The sequence below is a fragment of the Hyaena hyaena genome, unplaced genomic scaffold, assembly GCF_003009895.1.
Source record: "Hyaena hyaena isolate Hyena2069 unplaced genomic scaffold, ASM300989v1 scaffold_764, whole genome shotgun sequence".
Taxonomy (NCBI): domain Eukaryota; kingdom Metazoa; phylum Chordata; class Mammalia; order Carnivora; family Hyaenidae; genus Hyaena; species Hyaena hyaena.
In genome coordinates, this window is record NW_024081395.1 from 691,704 (window position 1) to 712,230 (window position 20,527).

A 20,527-nucleotide genomic window follows, 5' to 3' on the forward strand; every position below is an offset into this window, starting at 1 on the left:
GGAATTCCAAATTTTCAGTAGACTTTAGAGACTACATGAAATGGGAAGTGAATCTAAATAAATAGAGCCTTTAAATTATTCTGGTTCTAACAAGAAACCAATAACAAAATCCTAAGGTTTCCATACAATACACTGAAGTTGAAATAATATGGTGATTCATTTCATAAATCCTTATTGACAGGGGTATTTCAGAATTTATCTCAAACATGTTCAGGGCAAATAAAAGTCTAGACTTAAGATGTTTGATAATTAATACTAATTTTCAGTCTTGATTGGAAAGCCTTGTCTTCTCTCTTACTCCTCTTTTTTTTTCAAGCAGGATAAAAATGGGAAATGGCCTTTTGTTTACTATGAATGTCTTTTTGTTATCAAAGGTATGCTTCTAAGCTCTTCTAAGCAGTAGGCTTAGAAAGCATAAAGAATGTAAAAATATCTTGAAAGAATTTAACACTTCATTAACCTTATACTTCTGACATAAAATGGCCTCTCCCAGATAAAGTAATACCCTTCCACGCACTCAATAATTTTTACAGGTTTTGCTTTCTTGATAAAGTATTAAGTATAAGGTTATAGTTTTAATGTTTTGGATTTTATACAGAAGCATGATATATCTTCCCAGTAGAAAATAACTTATCAGAAGGAATCAAACTGAAGCATAAGGTTGAAACTCCATTGTAAAAACAACTTCAAAAATCTGTATTTTCGGTGATTTCTTTTAGAATCTAGAAATTGATGGTTTTAAGGACAATCTTTCTTCGGGATACTTCCAGTTGTTCACTGAGTTTAAAAAGAAACAAAAGAGCAATGACTCTGGATTCCATCTGTTCAGGGAATAGTGTGCTAGGCTCTTCCTTACATTACCTTGTTTCAAAAAGCCCACACAGAATATTTTATTAAAATGCCAGCCTTCTGAAAACCTACTCAAAGAGATCATACATTAATTTTTGGCATTCTGAAGGAACTCTAACTTTTTTTTCATTGGCCATCTGAGATCTCAAGTAGATTCTCTTTTTGGATGAGTTGATTCAAGAAATTAAAAAGATGTGCCACAAAGGGATACACCAATGTTCAGTTGTTGACACATGCATTTAAACAAAAGCACATCTAGGGCTGCAAAATGATTATTTCAAAAATAAAGTCACAGTTGTGCCTACATTTATGTCTGAGCAGCAGTTTCTAAAACCAGCCTCTTTCTGCCTATCTGTCCCTGTCCCTGTCACCAGTGTTCCTCATTCTCATGGAAATGCAAGTCAAAACAAGAGGGAAAGACAACCTTTCCTCAACAGCTGTCATTTGTTGTCTTAGTCTCACATGGATCTCAAGAATATATAAGGAAAAATTTAAAGGACAGTATTAAGGAAGAGAAATTGTCTTCATGGAAAATGTAACTAGAAACATCACATCCATCCATGGCGGGCATGTAAGTGTTGGCTTCTCAATCTGGTGCTGTAGGAGGTGTGAAAGAAAATATCGGTTCTAGAAGGGGTAACCAAAGTCTACACCTATTTTTCATCTATGAAATTTAAGGAATTGCTGTGGTATTACCAGAAGACAAGATTAACTATTTAGGTTGTAAAATAAGTTCTACAAAGTGCTGCACATGTTAAACAGTAAACAATCACAACACACGGCAAACAAAGGAAAGAGCTTTAAAAATGGAAAATGAATCTTTTTCATAGTCCATCACTAATAATTAAATAGACATTTCCTTTGGTGAAAGAGACCTATGCCTTCACAAGGAGAAATATCATGTGAATCCTGTGGAGTGATGGCTTGTTTTTCTCCTTTGGGGCAGTTGTAAAAATAAGGTGACACGGATTGCTCAGGCTAGATTTTAACTCACTGCCTAATTTTATCTCCTAGCTGAACTTATTATGGTGGCAATGATTATTAATAGTGAGTGCTTCAGGAGAGCCAACGGGGGGCCGAGTGCTGGCTGGTAACTGCACATGGCCAACATGCAAGAATAGGACCTGGCGCATGGAAGAAGGACTGGAGATTTTTTCCCATGATTCATCCACTGCCATGGGAGCTGTCCACAAAATACCAAGGCAAACTGAGTTCAGCTTGGGTTGAGTTTCAGAGCCACCTGGAATTTACGAGTTAATGTTATGAAATCCATCCACAAAGGCTGCTCTATACCCTTTTATCTCATAGAGGATAATAGGCTGAAAAGGGAGGAAATGGAGGACACCTCTCTAGGAGGCTAGTGAAGCAATTTTCTTTAAAGTAATGCTCAACGGCATGATGACTAGGTGCTTGCTGTGAGCAGAGGAAAAGAGTAGAAAGAGGATGAAACTGAGAAGAAAAAGGAAACAATGCTACCTCGGGGGAAACACTGCTCTGAAAAATGGTACCTGGTGTCAAGGAAAAAAATGTCGGCTCGTTGCCTGGGTCCCAAGGAAGGAAGCTTAAATGGGCTGGAAATAAGAGATGAAAGAAGTGGCTCCCCAGCTGTGAAGTCAGAAAGAGGAAGCATTCCCCTCCTATTATCTGGCTAGGTTGATGAAGTATACATGACAAGAACTGAACAGAGGGAATATGATGAGTCCACAGCATCGGCGGGGAGGGGAGTGGCAACTAATTCCCAGCTATTTTATGCCAAATTGTACACGAGTGTGCATTTTTCTAAGAAGTGGTCAGCTTTTAAATTCTTAATCTCCTGGATTGCAAAATGCCATGGTGGGGGGGCAGTGGGTAGGGACTGGAGTAGTTACTGAGTCCTAGTTTCTAACATAGTACTTGTCCACAGCAGGACTCAGTATAAGCTCCTGAGTAAATCCAACAGTGAATTAGGAAGTGTCCAACAAAGATTAAGAATCACTGGGTTAGAGGGAGAGTTCTATGTATAATTAATATTTCAAGATTCAGAATCCAAGAACAGGTTGAAAAATGCTTTAAATCTGGCCAAAGAGAAAAACTGATAAAAACATTGAAAGTAAAGTTGGAAGTATTTGGAAGTAGATTATATACACATACATGAATAAAAAACAGGGTTGAGCACACTGAATGGGAGCCAGAATTGGGAGCAAGGGAAATAATTTTGGCCAGCATGGCAATGCCCTTGGAGAGCACGGAAAACAGGAAATTACCAAAACTTTAAGATATAAACAACATAAGGGAGTTAGATATTTTTTCTCCCTGGCTTACTTAAAATGAGACAAAACTCAGAAAACAAACTGAGGTTAGTAACTCACACTGAGTTTATCTTAATTTGAAAATTAATGAGATAAATCTCTGTGACAGATCCACTAAACTCACTGCCTACTTATTTCAATCACTTAAAAATGCATAAAATATTACAAAAAATCAAATGAGTAGCTTTGGCTTTTTGTTTTATTTTTTTGAGAATCTAAAGAGAAATCCCCATGCTATTGAAGTTTCTCTTTGCAAGCAAAATAAAATAATTTAAAAAGCAAAAGAAAAGAGTTCTTATGATTTCCCAAGGAATCTTTATGTTTCAGTGTTTGCCTTTCGAAACCAATCACAGTCCTGTCCCTTAATCTCATTATCCCTTATTAACAGGCTAATAATGCTTCACATGTGCTCTCAGGAATGAATGAGCGGCCCCAGTACAGTTACAATTTTGTTAGCTACTCACCTCAAAATGCTGGGTATGTCTGCCGTCTTTTTCATTTTCTTTGCTATAAATAACAGCAACAACAAAATATCATTGTTTTAAAACAATGCTCATCCATTGAAATTTATGATTTCATTCCTTTTAAAAGTAGGCCGAGTGGCTCTAAATAAAATTCTGATAAATTTCGAAAAAATAAAACAAAAAAATCAAAATAGAACAAAACTAGAAACACAACCATGAATATGGTAGTCATTAAGAGAACCATGGCAGATTTTCTATTCCAAGCATTTTCCTTGCTATAAAATACTGTTGGTGAACATATAGTCCTTTAATTCCATTCTTTTTAGTTCTCATAAGGCACACTGCATTAAGTAGGGGGAAAAAAGCTATTCATGCTCATGTAAGCAATGTGAGGAGAAAATGCTAAAATTACCTTTCATCAGGTATCAGTTCAACATCATCAGGTCCAGCCCTCTCATGAGATGGTGTAGAGTTGAGGCTTTCCATATTCTGTAACAAAACAGATTGTTGGTGCCCCCATAAGAATGGTAAGAAACATGCCACAGAAGATCCTCCTTTATGTAAAATAGTAAAATCAGATAATATGCAGGCATAAACTAATTCTAGTCCTCATATTTCTATCTTTGTTAAAACTAGTACAATCATGCCAGTTTAGTATATGCTGCTTGCATACAATTAGATGTTGAATTTTATCATCCCTTCAATGAAGATATCTGACACCATCACAGAAATGATCATTGTATCCTATAATGTCCTTGTTAGGTATCATCCATATCTTAGAGCTAAACATAGCAAAACCCAGATTGTCAGAACATCAGGGTGGTGGCATTCAAATTAGAACTAAGGAGGGGTACCTAGGTGGCTCAGTTGGTAAGTGTACAGCTTCGGCTCAGGTCATCATCACATGGTTTGTGAGTGCACTGGGCTCTTCATTGAGAGTGCAGAGCCTGTTTGGGATTCTTTCTCTCTCCCTCTCTCTCTGTCCCTCCCTCACTTGTATTTTTTCTCTCTTTCAAAATAACTAAATAAACTTAAAAAACAACAACAACAACTAGAACTGGGGAATCTGACCTTGAATCTAATCGGAAACCAATGTAATATTCATTGTTCATTTAATGAATTTTCAGTATAAATTGCCAGTAAAATATGGGAAAACACATAAACTATTTATAAATAGAAATGGCGTTAAGAACCTATTTTTCTGTGATATTTAATATTAGTCTTTATATTAGCTAAGATGGAAAAAATATAAACAGGAAATTTACTTTGAATAGCATGTATTTCAGGCTAAGAGGGCTTAATACTTATCAAGAGGCATGTCTGTAAGGTTTTGTGATTGCCTCTGTGAATGTAGCCAATGCTTTCTAGATATAATTCAGGTAACTGAGCACATAATAACTAAGGCATACCCATAAAATAAGATTACAAGTAAAGAAACAAGAACACATTTACATTCACTAAACTGAAAAAAAAAAATAGCTGCCTTGGAGATCTGAACCTGAATTTCACTGAACTCAAAAATTCATATCTGCATTAAAAGGACAGTAAGCATAATCCACCTATTGGGTACCATTAAAATAATACATATTGAAGCAACATGTGTTCATCTACATATTTATAACCTTCCATCATGAAAACCCTTTACAAAGTAAATCTGATTAAGGTTCACAATCTCATGAAATTGATATATATAAAAATCTTTACAAAATAAACACATAATTGGAGTGGAAAACTAATCTTTGGCGTGGTAGATGGATGAATTGTTTTCCATTTATGTTGGTTTGACCAACTTATCTGGAATTCTTACAGTTTAAAACCCTGGGTCCCATCAAACAGTGGAAACAAAGGGAGGCACAGTATAACATGATAGTTAGAATGGTGACTATGGAGTTAGAATGTTTGGGTTTGAATCCTAGCTCTATCATTTATCAACTGTATGATCCTACTTGACCTTCAATTTCATCTTCTGACAAACAGAGATTGCAAGCCTCACTATAGGTGGCCATGAAGATTAAAGGAGATAACACATGTAAAGCACTAGAATAATACCAGGTATGTTTAAAGGATATTAGCTATTGTTGTTGATGCTGTTATTATTTTTGAAACTATGAGATCCACTTCCCTCAAAATATTTTGCCATTATTTTTCCAGTTAAGGAAATGTCCCCCAGAAACTGGAGTTTTTGTGTCTGCCATTACAAAGCATCAATTTTCACACTTAGATAATTTACACAGTTGATTTGAGAATGGATCTGAGAAATGAAAATTATGAATATGGCCAATGCTTTCTAAATACAATTCAGGTAACAACATTCAATTATATTTCATTTTCATAACTCTAAAGTTTGAATTAGAAGAGGCTTCTCTAAAATGGATCTACTTGAACCAAAGCATAGTTGCTCTTATTACCCAAATGTGATCTTCCTGATAAAGAAGAGATATATCTATGACAAACAATCTTTGTTTGTTCCCATAGGGAATCTTCAATAGATTATCAAAATCTTTAGTGTAAGATTTCATGCAACAGTATTAGGTTTTCATAAAGTTCTAGAACATGAATTCCTAGGGAAAGCACAAGCTTCTTCCCTCAGATCATTTTAAAACTGTGTCAATGAAATACACTTTTAAATTATATGCAAATGACTATTTCAGAATAAGTAAAAATCTTCACATTAAGACTAAGAAATATTCAGAAAGAAAACAGAAAATAAACTATACTATTATATGAATTTAAAGATACTTCAGTAAGATGCTATTTTTTTCTAAACAGAAAGAACCAATATATAATTGATTATAGGTTTTGAGAATTATAGAAAAAATATAGTTATGCTATATAATGGAAAGCTTTGCAAAAAGCAGTTGTAAAATGTGACAAAGTCTAGCGAACAGCTAGACCCCAGGGTTCAACAGTTCTTCAGGGTTAAAATAAATAACCAATAACTTTAACTCCCTCCTCATCCCACTTTTCTTTTTTTAATAGTTTATTGTCAAGTTGGTTTCCATATAACACCCAGGGCTCATCCCCACAAGTGCCCTCCTCCATGCCCATCGCCCCCCTTCCCATCTCTCCCACCCTCAACAGCCCTCAATTTGTTCTTAGCATTCAAGAGTCTCTCACTGTTGGCTTCCCTCCTTCTCCCCAACTATTTTTCCCCTTCTTCTCCCCCATGGTCCTCCATTAAGTTCCTCCTTGTCCACCTATACGTGCAAACATATGGTAAATGTCCTTCTCTGCCTGACTTATTTTGCTCAGCATAACACCCTCAAGGTCCATCCATGCTGCTACACATGGCCAGATTTCATTGTTTCTCATTGCCATGTAGTATTCCATTGTACAGATGACCACATCTTCTTGGTCCATTCGTCCGTTGATGGACACTGAGGCTCTTTCCATGTTTGGGCTATTGTTGAGAGTGCTGCTATGAACATTGGGGTACATGTGCCCCATGCATCAGCACTCCTGTATCCCATGGGTAAATTCCTAGCAGTGATATTGCTGAGTCATAGGGGAGTTCCAGTGTTAACTTTTTGAGGAACCTCCACACTGTTTTCCAGAGGGGCTGCACCCGTTTACATTCCCACCAACAGTGTAGGAGGGTGCCCATTTCTCCACATCCTCACCAGCATCTAGTCTCCTGATTTGTTCATTTTAGCCACTCTGACCGGCATGAGGTGGTATCTCAGTGTGGTTTTGATGTGCATTTCCCTGATGATGAGGGATGCTGAGCATCGTTTCATGTGTCTGTTGGCCATCTGGATGTCCTCTTTGGAGAAGTGTCTGTTCATGTCTTCTGCCCATTTCTTCACTGGATTATTTTTTTTTTCGGGTGTGGAGTTTGGGGAGTGCCTTATAGATTTTGGATACTAGCCCTTTATCTGATATGTCATTTGCAACTATCTTTTCCCTTTCCGTCGGTTGCCCATTAGTTTTATTGATTGTTTCCTTTGCTGTGCAGAAGCTTTTTATCTTGATGAGGTCCCAATAGTTCATTTTTGCTCATGATTCCCTTGCCTTTGGGGATGTGTCAAGTAAGAGTTGCTGCAACTGAGGTCAAGGAAGTGGTTTCCTGCTTTCTCTTCTAGGGTTTTGATGGTTTCCTGTCTCACATTCAGGTCCTTTATCCATTTTGAGTTTATTTTTGTGTATGGTGTGAGACAATGATCTAGTTTCATTCTTCTGCATGTTGCTGTCCAGTTCTCCCAGCACCATCTGTTAAAAAGGTTGTCTTTTTTCCATTGGATACTCTTTCCTGCTTTGTCAGAGATTAGTTGGCCATATATCTGTGGGTCCAATTCTGAGTTCTCTATTCTATTCCATTGGTCTGTGTGTCTGTTTCTGTGCCAATACCATGTTGTATTGATGATTATAGCTTTGTAGTAGAGGCTAAAGTCTGGGATGGTGATGCCTCCCATTTTGGTTTTCTTCTTCAGTATTAGTTTGGCTATTTGGGGTCTTTTGTGGGTCCATACAAATTTTAGGATAGTTTGTTCTAGTTTTGAGAAGAATGCTGGTACAATTTTGATTGGGATTGCATTGAAGGTGTAGATTGCTTTGGGTAGTAATGACATTTTAACAATATTTATTCTTCCGATCCATGAGCATAGAATATTTTTCCATTTCTTTGTGTCTTCTTTAATTTCCTTCATAAGTTTTCTATAGTTTTCATCATACAGATCCCTTATATCTTCGGTTAGGTTTATTCCTATGTATTTTATGTTTTTTTGTGCAATTGTGAATGGGATCAGTTTCTTGATTTCTCTTTCTGTTGCTTTATTGTTAGTGTATAAAAATGCAACCAATTTCGTTATGTTGAATTTGTATCCTGCCACTTTGCTGAGTTCATGGATCAGTTCTAGTAGATTTCTGGTGGAGTCTGTCAGGTTTTCTATGTAGAGTATCATGTCGTCTGAGAAAAGTGAGAGTTTGACTTCTTCTTTGCCAATTTGGATGCCTTTTATTTCCTTTTGTTGTCTGATGGCTGATGCTAGGACTTCCAGCACTATGTTTAATAACAGTGGTGAGAGTGGACATCCCTGTCATGTTCCTGATTTCAGGGGGAAAGCTCTCAGTTTTTCCTCGTTGAGGATGATGTTAGCTGAAGGCTTCTCATAGATGGCTTTTATGATGTTTAAGTAAGTTCCTTCTATCCCGACTTTCTCGAGGGTCTTTATTAAGGGATGCTGTATTTTGTCAAATGCCTTTTTTGCATCTATCGACAGGATCATATGGTTTTTTATCTTTTTCTTTTATTGATGTGATGTATCACATTGATTGATTTGCGAATATTGAACCAGCCGTGTAACTCAGGAATGAATCCCACTTGATCATGATGGATAATTCTTCAAGTGCTGTTGGATTCAATTTGCAAGTATCTTGTTGAGGATTTTGGCATCCGTATTCATCCAGGATACTGGCCTGTAGTTCTCTTTTTGCTGGGTCTCTGTCTGGCTTGGGAATCGAAGTGATGCTGGTTTCGTAAAATGAGTCCAGAAGTTTCCCTTCGATTTCTATTTTTTGAAATAGCTTGAGTAGTAATTCTCTTTTAAATGTCTGGTAGAGTTCCTCAGGGAAGCCATCTGACCTAGGGCTCTTATTTGTTGGGAGGTTTTTGATAACTGATTCAATTTCTTCACTAGTTATGGGTTTGTTCAGATTTTCTATCCCTTTTTGTGTGAACTTTGCTAGTGAGTGTGTTTAGGAACTTGTCCATTTCTTCTAAGTTGTCCAGTTTGTTGGCATATAATTTTTCATAGTATTCCCTGATAATTGCTTGTATTTCTGAGGGGTTTGTTGTAATAAGTCCATTTTCATTCATGATTTTGTCTATTTGGGTGCTCTCTTTTTTCTTTTCGAGAAGCCTGGCTAGAGGTTTGTCAATTTTGTTTATTTTTTTCAAAAAACCAACTCTTGGTTTCATTGATCTGTTCAACCATTTTTTTTGAGGGTTCTATATTGTTTATTTCTGCCCTGATTTTTATTCTCTTCTCCTACTAGTTTTGGGGTGCTCTTGTTGCTCTCCTTCTATTTCCTTTAGGTGTGCTGTTAGATTTTGTACTTGTACTTTTTCCAATTTCTTGAAATAAGCCTGGAGTGCAATGTACTTTCCTCTTAGGACTGCCTTTGGCACATCCCATAGAGTGTGGATTGTTGTATTTTCATTTTCATTTGTTTCCATATATTTTTTAATGTCTTCTCTAATTGCCTGATTGGTCCATTCGTTCTTTAGTAGGGTGTTCTTTAACCTCCATGTTTTTGGAGGTTTTCCAGACTTCTTTCTGTGATTGATTTCAAGTTTCATTGCATTGTGATCTGAAAGTGTGCATGGTATGAACTAAATTCTTTTATATTTATTGAGGGCTGCTTTATGTTCCAGTACGTGATCCATCTTGGAGAATGTGCCAGGCGCACCTGAGAAGAAATTGAATTCCATGGCCTCAGGATGTAGAATTCTAAATATATCTGCCAAATCCATCTGGTCCAATGTGTCATTCAAGTCCATTGTTTCTTTAGTGATTTTCTGTCTAGCTGATCTATCCATTGCTGTAAGTGGAGTATTAAAGTCCCCTGCTATCAGCACATTGTTATCCACAAGAGTGTTTCTGTTTGGGATTGTTTTATGTATTTAGGTGCTCACATATTCGGTGTGTAGACATCTATACCTGTTAGCTCTTCCTGATGGAGAGACCCTGTAATTATTATATAATGCTCTTCTTCATCCCTTGTTACTGCCTTTACTTTAAAGTCCAGTTTGTCTGATATAAGTATGGCTACTCCAGCTTTCTTTTGACTTCCAGTAGTAAGATATATATTTCTTCATCCCCTGACTTTCAATCTGAAGGTGTCCTCAGGTCTAAAATGTGTTTCCTGTAGACAGCAAATAGATGGATTTTGATTTTTTTATCCATTCTGCTACCCTATGTCTTTTGATTGGGGCATATGGTCCATTTACATTCAGTGTTATTATTGAAAAATATGGGTTTAGAGTCATTGTGTCCTTTGTGGGATTCATGCTTGTGGTGGTGTCTCTGGTGTTTTTGGTCCTTGCAACACTTCCCCAGAGAGTCCCCCTCAGGATTTCTTGTAGGGCTGGTTTAGGGGTGACAAGTTCTTTCAATTTTTGTTTATTTGGAAAGGCTTTTATCTCTCCTTCTATTCTGAATGACAGGCTTGCTGGATAGAGGATTCTTGGCTGCATATTTTTTCTGTTCATCACATTGAAGATTTCCTGCCATTCCTTTCTGGCATGCCAAGTTTCAGTAGACTGGTCTGTAACCAGTCTGATAGGTTTCCCTTTGTATGTTAGAGCCCTTTTATCCCTAGCTGCTTTCAGAATTCTCTCTTTGTCTTTATATTTTGCCAGTTTCACTATGATATGTCATGCAGAAGATCGATTCAAGTTACATATGAGGGGAGTTCTCTGTGCCTCTTGAATTTCAACATCTACTTCTCTCCCCAGGTTGGGGAAGTTCTNATTTTTTTTTTCGGGTGTGGAGTTTGGGGAGTGCCTTATAGATTTTGGATACTAGCCCTTTATCTGATATGTCATTTGCAACTATCTTTTCCCTTTCCGTCGGTTGCCCATTAGTTTTATTGATTGTTTCCTTTGCTGTGCAGAAGCTTTTTATCTTGATGAGGTCCCAATAGTTCATTTTTGCTCATGATTCCCTTGCCTTTGGGGATGTGTCAAGTAAGAGTTGCTGCAACTGAGGTCAAGGAAGTGGTTTCCTGCTTTCTCTTCTAGGGTTTTGATGGTTTCCTGTCTCACATTCAGGTCCTTTATCCATTTTGAGTTTATTTTTGTGTATGGTGTGAGACAATGATCTAGTTTCATTCTTCTGCATGTTGCTGTCCAGTTCTCCCAGCACCATCTGTTAAAAAGGTTGTCTTTTTTCCATTGGATACTCTTTCCTGCTTTGTCAGAGATTAGTTGGCCATATATCTGTGGGTCCAATTCTGAGTTCTCTATTCTATTCCATTGGTCTGTGTGTCTGTTTCTGTGCCAATACCATGTTGTATTGATGATTATAGCTTTGTAGTAGAGGCTAAAGTCTGGGATGGTGATGCCTCCCATTTTGGTTTTCTTCTTCAGTATTAGTTTGGCTATTTGGGGTCTTTTGTGGGTCCATACAAATTTTAGGATAGTTTGTTCTAGTTTTGAGAAGAATGCTGGTACAATTTTGATTGGGATTGCATTGAAGGTGTAGATTGCTTTGGGTAGTAATGACATTTTAACAATATTTATTCTTCCGATCCATGAGCATAGAATATTTTTCCATTTCTTTGTGTCTTCTTTAATTTCCTTCATAAGTTTTCTATAGTTTTCATCATACAGATCCCTTATATCTTCGGTTAGGTTTATTCCTATGTATTTTATGTTTTTTTGTGCAATTGTGAATGGGATCAGTTTCTTGATTTCTCTTTCTGTTGCTTTATTGTTAGTGTATAAAAATGCAACCAATTTCGTTATGTTGAATTTGTATCCTGCCACTTTGCTGAGTTCATGGATCAGTTCTAGTAGATTTCTGGTGGAGTCTGTCAGGTTTTCTATGTAGAGTATCATGTCGTCTGAGAAAAGTGAGAGTTTGACTTCTTCTTTGCCAATTTGGATGCCTTTTATTTCCTTTTGTTGTCTGATGGCTGATGCTAGGACTTCCAGCACTATGTTTAATAACAGTGGTGAGAGTGGACATCCCTGTCATGTTCCTGATTTCAGGGGGAAAGCTCTCAGTTTTTCCTCGTTGAGGATGATGTTAGCTGAAGGCTTCTCATAGATGGCTTTTATGATGTTTAAGTAAGTTCCTTCTATCCCGACTTTCTCGAGGGTCTTTATTAAGGGATGCTGTATTTTGTCAAATGCCTTTTTTGCATCTATCGACAGGATCATATGGTTTTTTATCTTTTTCTTTTATTGATGTGATGTATCACATTGATTGATTTGCGAATATTGAACCAGCCGTGTAACTCAGGAATGAATCCCACTTGATCATGATGGATAATTCTTCAAGTGCTGTTGGATTCAATTTGCAAGTATCTTGTTGAGGATTTTGGCATCCGTATTCATCCAGGATACTGGCCTGTAGTTCTCTTTTTGCTGGGTCTCTGTCTGGCTTGGGAATCGAAGTGATGCTGGTTTCGTAAAATGAGTCCAGAAGTTTCCCTTCGATTTCTATTTTTTGAAATAGCTTGAGTAGTAATTCTCTTTTAAATGTCTGGTAGAGTTCCTCAGGGAAGCCATCTGACCTAGGGCTCTTATTTGTTGGGAGGTTTTTGATAACTGATTCAATTTCTTCACTAGTTATGGGTTTGTTCAGATTTTCTATCCCTTTTTGTGTGAACTTTGCTAGTGAGTGTGTTTAGGAACTTGTCCATTTCTTCTAAGTTGTCCAGTTTGTTGGCATATAATTTTTCATAGTATTCCCTGATAATTGCTTGTATTTCTGAGGGGTTTGTTGTAATAAGTCCATTTTCATTCATGATTTTGTCTATTTGGGTGCTCTCTTTTTTCTTTTCGAGAAGCCTGGCTAGAGGTTTGTCAATTTTGTTTATTTTTTTCAAAAAACCAACTCTTGGTTTCATTGATCTGTTCAACCATTTTTTTTGAGGGTTCTATATTGTTTATTTCTGCCCTGATTTTTATTCTCTTCTCCTACTAGTTTTGGGGTGCTCTTGTTGCTCTCCTTCTATTTCCTTTAGGTGTGCTGTTAGATTTTGTACTTGTACTTTTTCCAATTTCTTGAAATAAGCCTGGAGTGCAATGTACTTTCCTCTTAGGACTGCCTTTGGCACATCCCATAGAGTGTGGATTGTTGTATTTTCATTTTCATTTGTTTCCATATATTTTTTAATGTCTTCTCTAATTGCCTGATTGGTCCATTCGTTCTTTAGTAGGGTGTTCTTTAACCTCCATGTTTTTGGAGGTTTTCCAGACTTCTTTCTGTGATTGATTTCAAGTTTCATTGCATTGTGATCTGAAAGTGTGCATGGTATGAACTAAATTCTTTTATATTTATTGAGGGCTGCTTTATGTTCCAGTACGTGATCCATCTTGGAGAATGTGCCAGGCGCACCTGAGAAGAAATTGAATTCCATGGCCTCAGGATGTAGAATTCTAAATATATCTGCCAAATCCATCTGGTCCAATGTGTCATTCAAGTCCATTGTTTCTTTAGTGATTTTCTGTCTAGCTGATCTATCCATTGCTGTAAGTGGAGTATTAAAGTCCCCTGCTATCAGCACATTGTTATCCACAAGAGTGTTTCTGTTTGGGATTGTTTTATGTATTTAGGTGCTCACATATTCGGTGTGTAGACATCTATACCTGTTAGCTCTTCCTGATGGAGAGACCCTGTAATTATTATATAATGCTCTTCTTCATCCCTTGTTACTGCCTTTACTTTAAAGTCCAGTTTGTCTGATATAAGTATGGCTACTCCAGCTTTCTTTTGACTTCCAGTAGTAAGATATATATTTCTTCATCCCCTGACTTTCAATCTGAAGGTGTCCTCAGGTCTAAAATGTGTTTCCTGTAGACAGCAAATAGATGGATTTTGATTTTTTTATCCATTCTGCTACCCTATGTCTTTTGATTGGGGCATATGGTCCATTTACATTCAGTGTTATTATTGAAAAATATGGGTTTAGAGTCATTGTGTCCTTTGTGGGATTCATGCTTGTGGTGGTGTCTCTGGTGTTTTTGGTCCTTGCAACACTTCCCCAGAGAGTCCCCCTCAGGATTTCTTGTAGGGCTGGTTTAGGGGTGACAAGTTCTTTCAATTTTTGTTTATTTGGAAAGGCTTTTATCTCTCCTTCTATTCTGAATGACAGGCTTGCTGGATAGAGGATTCTTGGCTGCATATTTTTTCTGTTCATCACATTGAAGATTTCCTGCCATTCCTTTCTGGCATGCCAAGTTTCAGTAGACTGGTCTGTAACCAGTCTGATAGGTTTCCCTTTGTATGTTAGAGCCCTTTTATCCCTAGCTGCTTTCAGAATTCTCTCTTTGTCTTTATATTTTGCCAGTTTCACTATGATATGTCATGCAGAAGATCGATTCAAGTTACATATGAGGGGAGTTCTCTGTGCCTCTTGAATTTCAACATCTACTTCTCTCCCCAGGTTGGGGAAGTTCTCTGCTATAATTTGTTTAAGGACTCCTTCAGCACATTTCCCTCTCTCTTCGTCTTCTGGAACTACTATGATACAGATATTTTTCCATTTTATTGTATCTTTGAGCTCTTGAACTCTCCTTTCGTGTTCCTGGATCAGTTTATCTCTCTTTTTCACAGCTTCCTCTTTTTCTATAATTGTGTCCTCTAATTCACCTATTCTCCTTTCTGCCTCTTCAATCCATGCATTGGACACCTCCATTTTATTATGCATCTCATTTACAGCATTTTTTAATTCATCACAACTATTTTTAAGCTCCATAGTCTTTGTAGCCATAGTTTCTCTGATGTCTTCCATGCCTTTTTCAAGCCCAGCAATTAATTTTATGAGTATTAGTCTGAATTCTTGTTCAGTTATGTTGCTTATATCTGTTTTGAGCAGTTCTTTAGCTGTCATTTCTTCCTCGAATTTCCTTGGAGGAGAGCTTTTCCATTTTGTCATTTTGGTTAGCTTTGTATCTCTTATTAGTTTTAAAAGCTTGTTAAGCACTCTGCACCTGTGAGTACTGCTGTATTAAAGAAGGCCCTTTGAGGGGGCGCCTGGGTGTCAGTCAGTGAAGTGTTCGACTTTCGCTTAGGTCATGATCTCGCAGTTCTTGGGTTCAAGCCCCGTGTTGGGCTCTGTGCTGACTGCCAGCTCAGAGCCTGGAGGCTGTTTCAGTCTGTGACTCCCTCTCTCTCTCTGACCCTCCCCTGCTGATGCTGTCTCTCTCTCTCTCTCCTAGAAATAAATAAAAAAACATTAAAAAAAAAAAAAAAGAAGGCTCTTTGACTGTCTGGGTCCTGTCCATTCAGGAAGTGTTCTTTGAATGATGTCTCTTGGTCTCTCTTGTTGAGACTTTGGTTATTTTATTTCTCTACTCGTAGCGGTATTTGGGACTCTCCACCATGTGTATTCTGGCTTGTTTCTTGAGGTAGCCCCATGCCGTATTTCTTGTGCTCCGTAGGTATCCACAGGGCTAAAGTGGGGCCTGGGTTCTTATGGATTTGTAATCTCCACGCCTTCTCCATCTCACAACAATGAACAGCTCTGGAGTAGAGGCTGTAATGCTAAAGCCCCGCAGTTCCACGTGCCCTGTGGGCGCTGGGGCAAGGTCTGTACTGGAAGCTCCAGAGTCCGGTGTTGACACTGCTTGGCTGAGGCTGTACCGCCTGCCACTCTTCTGGTGGCTGCTGCTCACAGTCCTCTGACGTGCTCCTGGGGACCTGGCGGCCCAGTCATTGTTCTGACTCACTAAACTAAGCTCCCCATCCCACTTTTAAAACACGTTTGATCCCTATGTTTGAGAACTCCCCAAGGGTCTGAATTTCATCAAAAAAGGGTGACTTTCAAAATTGTTCCATATTCCTAAGGCTTTATGATAATTCCAACTTTCAAGTTATCCACATGTTTGAGATTGCTGAATATTCATGAGCTGCTTTCACTTAAAGCAGCATGTGAGCATCCAGTGTTTCTTTGCCAAGGCAGTTGGGTTGCCCCTATACCTTTTGGAAAGAGGAACATGTGAAGAATGTGTTACAACTGGCAACCTACCTCAATTTTTTTCAGAATGAAATGAACAAGAATAGTAAAGATCTCTGACTATAGTAACAAAAGTATCTATTTCCATGGGTAGGAAACATGTTATAAATTCTAACTTCCATTTTTTGCCCAAGGTTTAGGGAGGAAAGATAAAGAAATACATCAGCAATTCAACCACTTCAGTGAAATAACAAAAGAGGAAATAGAATGTGCAGGCAAAAGTAACAGGTGAATAGAAGACTTCCATTGTATAAGAAGTATGGACTTTCAAATGTTCTGCAGTTGTTACTAGTAATTTTCTTATGAAAAATACTGACTCAATGCCTTCTGAAGATCTTGAGCTGTTTTATGTGCAAACACTTCTCTAGGTGTGGTAAAATAGTGGTTCATTAATGTTTTCATTTATTAAAGGTTAAAGTAATAAACTGTCATAAAAATGTCTTATTGCATTCATTTTTATTTTAATTGGTCTTCTAAACTTAGGCTCTTTCAAATAGGTTGTTTTAAGAAACAGCAAAGAACAGATTATGACTTTAAGTATAATTTAATGAAACTGCTTCTTGAACTGTATTAAAAGAACAGATAAAGTGGGGCGCCTGGGTGGCTTAGTCGGTTAAGCGTCCGACTTTCGCTCAGGTCATGATCTCGCGGTTCGTGGGTTCAAGCCCCGCGTCGGGCTCTGTGCTGACTGCCAGATCAGAGCCTGGAGCCTGTTTCAGTCTGTGACTCCCTCTCTCTCTGACCCTCCCCTGCTCACGCTGTCTCTCTCTCACCTAGAAATAAATAAAAAACAACAATAACAACAACAACAACAACAAAACCAAAACAGATAAAGCTTAGTCTACAAACGATAAAATTCTGCTTCATTTATGGCTTACCAGTCACTTTCAAAACACACATATCCGCAATGACATAATTTATTTAGACAGTTTTTATGTGTCAGAAGGAACTGAATTTTAAGAACCACCTTCCTTAATTATAAAAATATCCTTAAATTGAAAAAGAGCAAAAGCCTTGAAAAAATTAGCTTAAGACTGTGGAATTTATTTTCAGTTCTTCCCCTTGGCCCCCCTCTCTGTTTTGGCATTGAAAGCTAGACTCAAAACCTGTTTGACCACTCAAGCACTTGAAAACACTTGGAGCAAAAACAAATTTGTCTTCTAGAACTATAATATGCTGACAAAGCCTTTATAGAGGACACTAAAAAAAAAAAAAAAAAAAAAAAAAAGCCTTCTCTCAATATACAAACAGATCAGTCTGAAGGCTCCAGAGAACACTGCTAGTCAAAACAGGTTCATTATTCTAATCTTGAGCTCTCAGAGAAGGAGAATATTTGATAAATTCTCATTAATGAAGGATTAATGGGATTTGAATTTTTTGTATGCTTTTGTACATTTTATGTTTTCCCACTTAAAACTGTATAACTTTATATATATATAAAAAAAAAAACTACTGGTAAGGTAGGAGAATGCCAAAAGAAGAGCTTGCTAGCTATCCACTCAAATTCACTCTTTCTTTCCACAGAAATAAGTAGCCACAGGCCCAGTAACATTTCCTGGCCTCTCTTGCAATGAGATATGGCATGTGATTAACTCCTCTCCTACAGGATGTGCAAAGCAATGTGTGTGGCTTCCAGGCCTGGCTGATAAACTACCCCAGCAGGTACATTCCTCAATGCTCATGCTGTCCTTCTGTGAGTTGGAATGGTGATAAAAACCACCATTGTGCCCTGGGAGATACTTGAAGATAACAGGGAGGCAGCTGGCTTGGGTCTCTGAAAAACTGCACGGACCAAGTCCTCCACTTCTCACCCTGGCTCTCAACTCCTGTTTTAGGTTGTTACGGGAGAAGTAATATTTACTGTGTTCAAGACTTTGTATTTTGGGCCTTTTTGTGACACAAACTACACTAAAAAATATGGCACCCACTCACACACTCATTTTTTTCACACATTTTTTTGGTAAGTTCTGAACTCTGCTAGGCATTGGGGTACGATGGTAAATGGTGAACTAGACAGACACTGGTCTTTGCCATCATGACTTCTGTATTTTAGTTATTGTTCCAACTGTAGTTTGTTACACTGTTAATATTAGCTTTATTTCTAAGATAGGTTCTTTCTGAGTAATAATATTAATTGACAAATCGTAAAATTCAAAGTGGCTAGCATATTCTTCTCTTATTCAATAGTATGCAGAAGAAAGAAATCCTAGATGTGTATAAACATGCTGAGAATGAAAAGTCAGAAGGATATTTATGTTTCTTAGGTGGAAGGTAGGTTGTAGCTAGGACATGGGGCAGACCTTTAGTGTAATGTAAAGGAGGTAGTGGGGGCAAACCACTGAAGTGTCTGATGAAACAGTCCTTAGGTCAAAGTAAGATACAATCAATCCCCTCCACCAATCCACTATGTTCCATCCTCTATCAACTACTCAAGAACACTGATCCTGCCATGGATCCCCTTTCCTTGGACATCATTCCCCTCTCTATTGATTTATCTTACACAAATACTCTGCAATATCACTGTCTTTTAACTTGAGCTGATACTCCTCAAGTTCTCTCTCACTTTTTTTTAATGTTTTTTATTTATTTCTGAGAGAGAGAAAGAGAAAGAGAGAGAGAGAGAGAGAGACAGTGTGAGAAGGGAAAGGTCAGAGAGAGAGGGAGATACAGAATCCGAAGCAGGTTCCAAGTTCTGAGCTAGCTGTCAGCACAGAGCTCAACGAGGGGCTCGAACCCACGAACCGTGAGATCATGACCTGAGCCGAAGTTGGACACTTAACCAACTGAGCCACCCAGGCATCCCCATGGCATTTTTAAAGTTGGCATTTTTAAAGTAGAGTGCACTAAATTTGACAACTGACTGAAAAGCTGGAAGGAGGAGTTGGGATAAACAAAAAGACCAAGAAGATGTTGACTGATGAAATCAGGTGGGTAGTCTGGTGAAAAAGAGATTAAGGATGAAAAGACAATAAATTCAGTTTTAACATGCTGACTTTGTAAGGTGAACTGCAGAGAGCTTCAATCAAATGTTGACTTGGAAGTCATTTGTAGAGTGGTGATATCTGAGACCATGCAAGTGGCAAAGATCTCAAGATGGAAAAGAGAAATGAGACAAAACTTGGGGAACATCTACATTTATCTGTGCTTTGTGGAGGATGAGCTAGTGAAAGAGATAGCACAGAAGAAAGTCATTGTGATAAGAGGACACAGAGAGGTCAGCATTATTGAGGTTGAGGGAGAGAGTTCTGAGACAAAGGGATGAAGTATCAAGCCCCACAAAGGATTGAGGAGTCAAGGACCAAGAGGATGTCAGAGCACAGAGGTCTTAGAAGACCATTTCCAACCCTTGTCCAAACAGTGACAGGGAGAAAGCAGGTTCCACAGACCAGCAGGCGTAGAATCTGGGTTACTGGGTTGAACTAGCAAGGGTGAAAAGCAAGATTCAGAACAAGGAAGTGCAGACTGTTCAAAATGTTTGATGGCAAGTGAAGAAAAATAGACTGGTTATTAGAATCCAGGGAGCAGAAAGGGACGTATGAATGAACAGTGTTCAGTTTTCTCTATTCTTTAACACATTTAGTTGCATTTAAATCTCACAAAAAACCACAATGAGATTAATAGTCCTACTTTATGGATAAAGTAACTGAGGCTATATAATATGCTCACTTGCCATAGATAGTAAGCCATAAATTTGAAAGAGAAACTCAGGTCTGACTGCAAGAGCTATGCTCCTTCCTTGAATCCTGCCTGTGATTTCAGAGGGCACAGAAGGCATTAAATAGATTGTTTAAAATTAAGAGAGCTACTAGACTATGTTTTCAGTTTTTATATAATAAATGTGATGCTTATTCTATATTTTATAGAATTAGTATAATCATATTGAGAACATTTGAAAAACAGCATGGAGTAACAGATGCTTTTTTTTTTTTTTTTAAGCAGGCTTCATGCCCTGTGCGAGGCCCAACATGGAGATCAAACTCACGACTCTGAGATCAAGACCAGAGCTGAGATCAAGAGTTGGACTCTGAACTGACTGAGCCACACAGGTGCCCCTCAAGTAACAGCTGATTCTAATACTACTACCACCACCATCACACAATCAATCACGTTAGGCATATTTCCTTTCAGTCTTTTTTCCTGGGAATGAACATTTTTATATACATTCATATACACACATACATATACCCATATGATACATATATACATATAATGTGTAAAATGTATACATATATAACATAT

General features: G+C 37.8%; 1 protein-coding gene across 2 annotated transcripts in view; it reads right to left on the reverse strand.

Annotated features, from left to right (window-relative positions):
• Window positions 1-20,527, reverse strand: part of LOC120221181 (protein FAM13A) — a 283,092-nt gene that overhangs the window by 42,631 nt on the left and 219,934 nt on the right. For both annotated transcript variants that reach the window (XM_039218435.1, XM_039218436.1), the window contains 2 exons: window positions 4,014-4,090; window positions 3,602-3,644 (listed from right to left, as the gene is read on the reverse strand). In XM_039218435.1, the coding sequence (XP_039074366.1) occupies window positions 3,602-3,644; window positions 4,014-4,090 (120 nt within the window). The remainder of the gene's footprint in view (window positions 1-3,601; window positions 3,645-4,013; window positions 4,091-20,527) is intronic.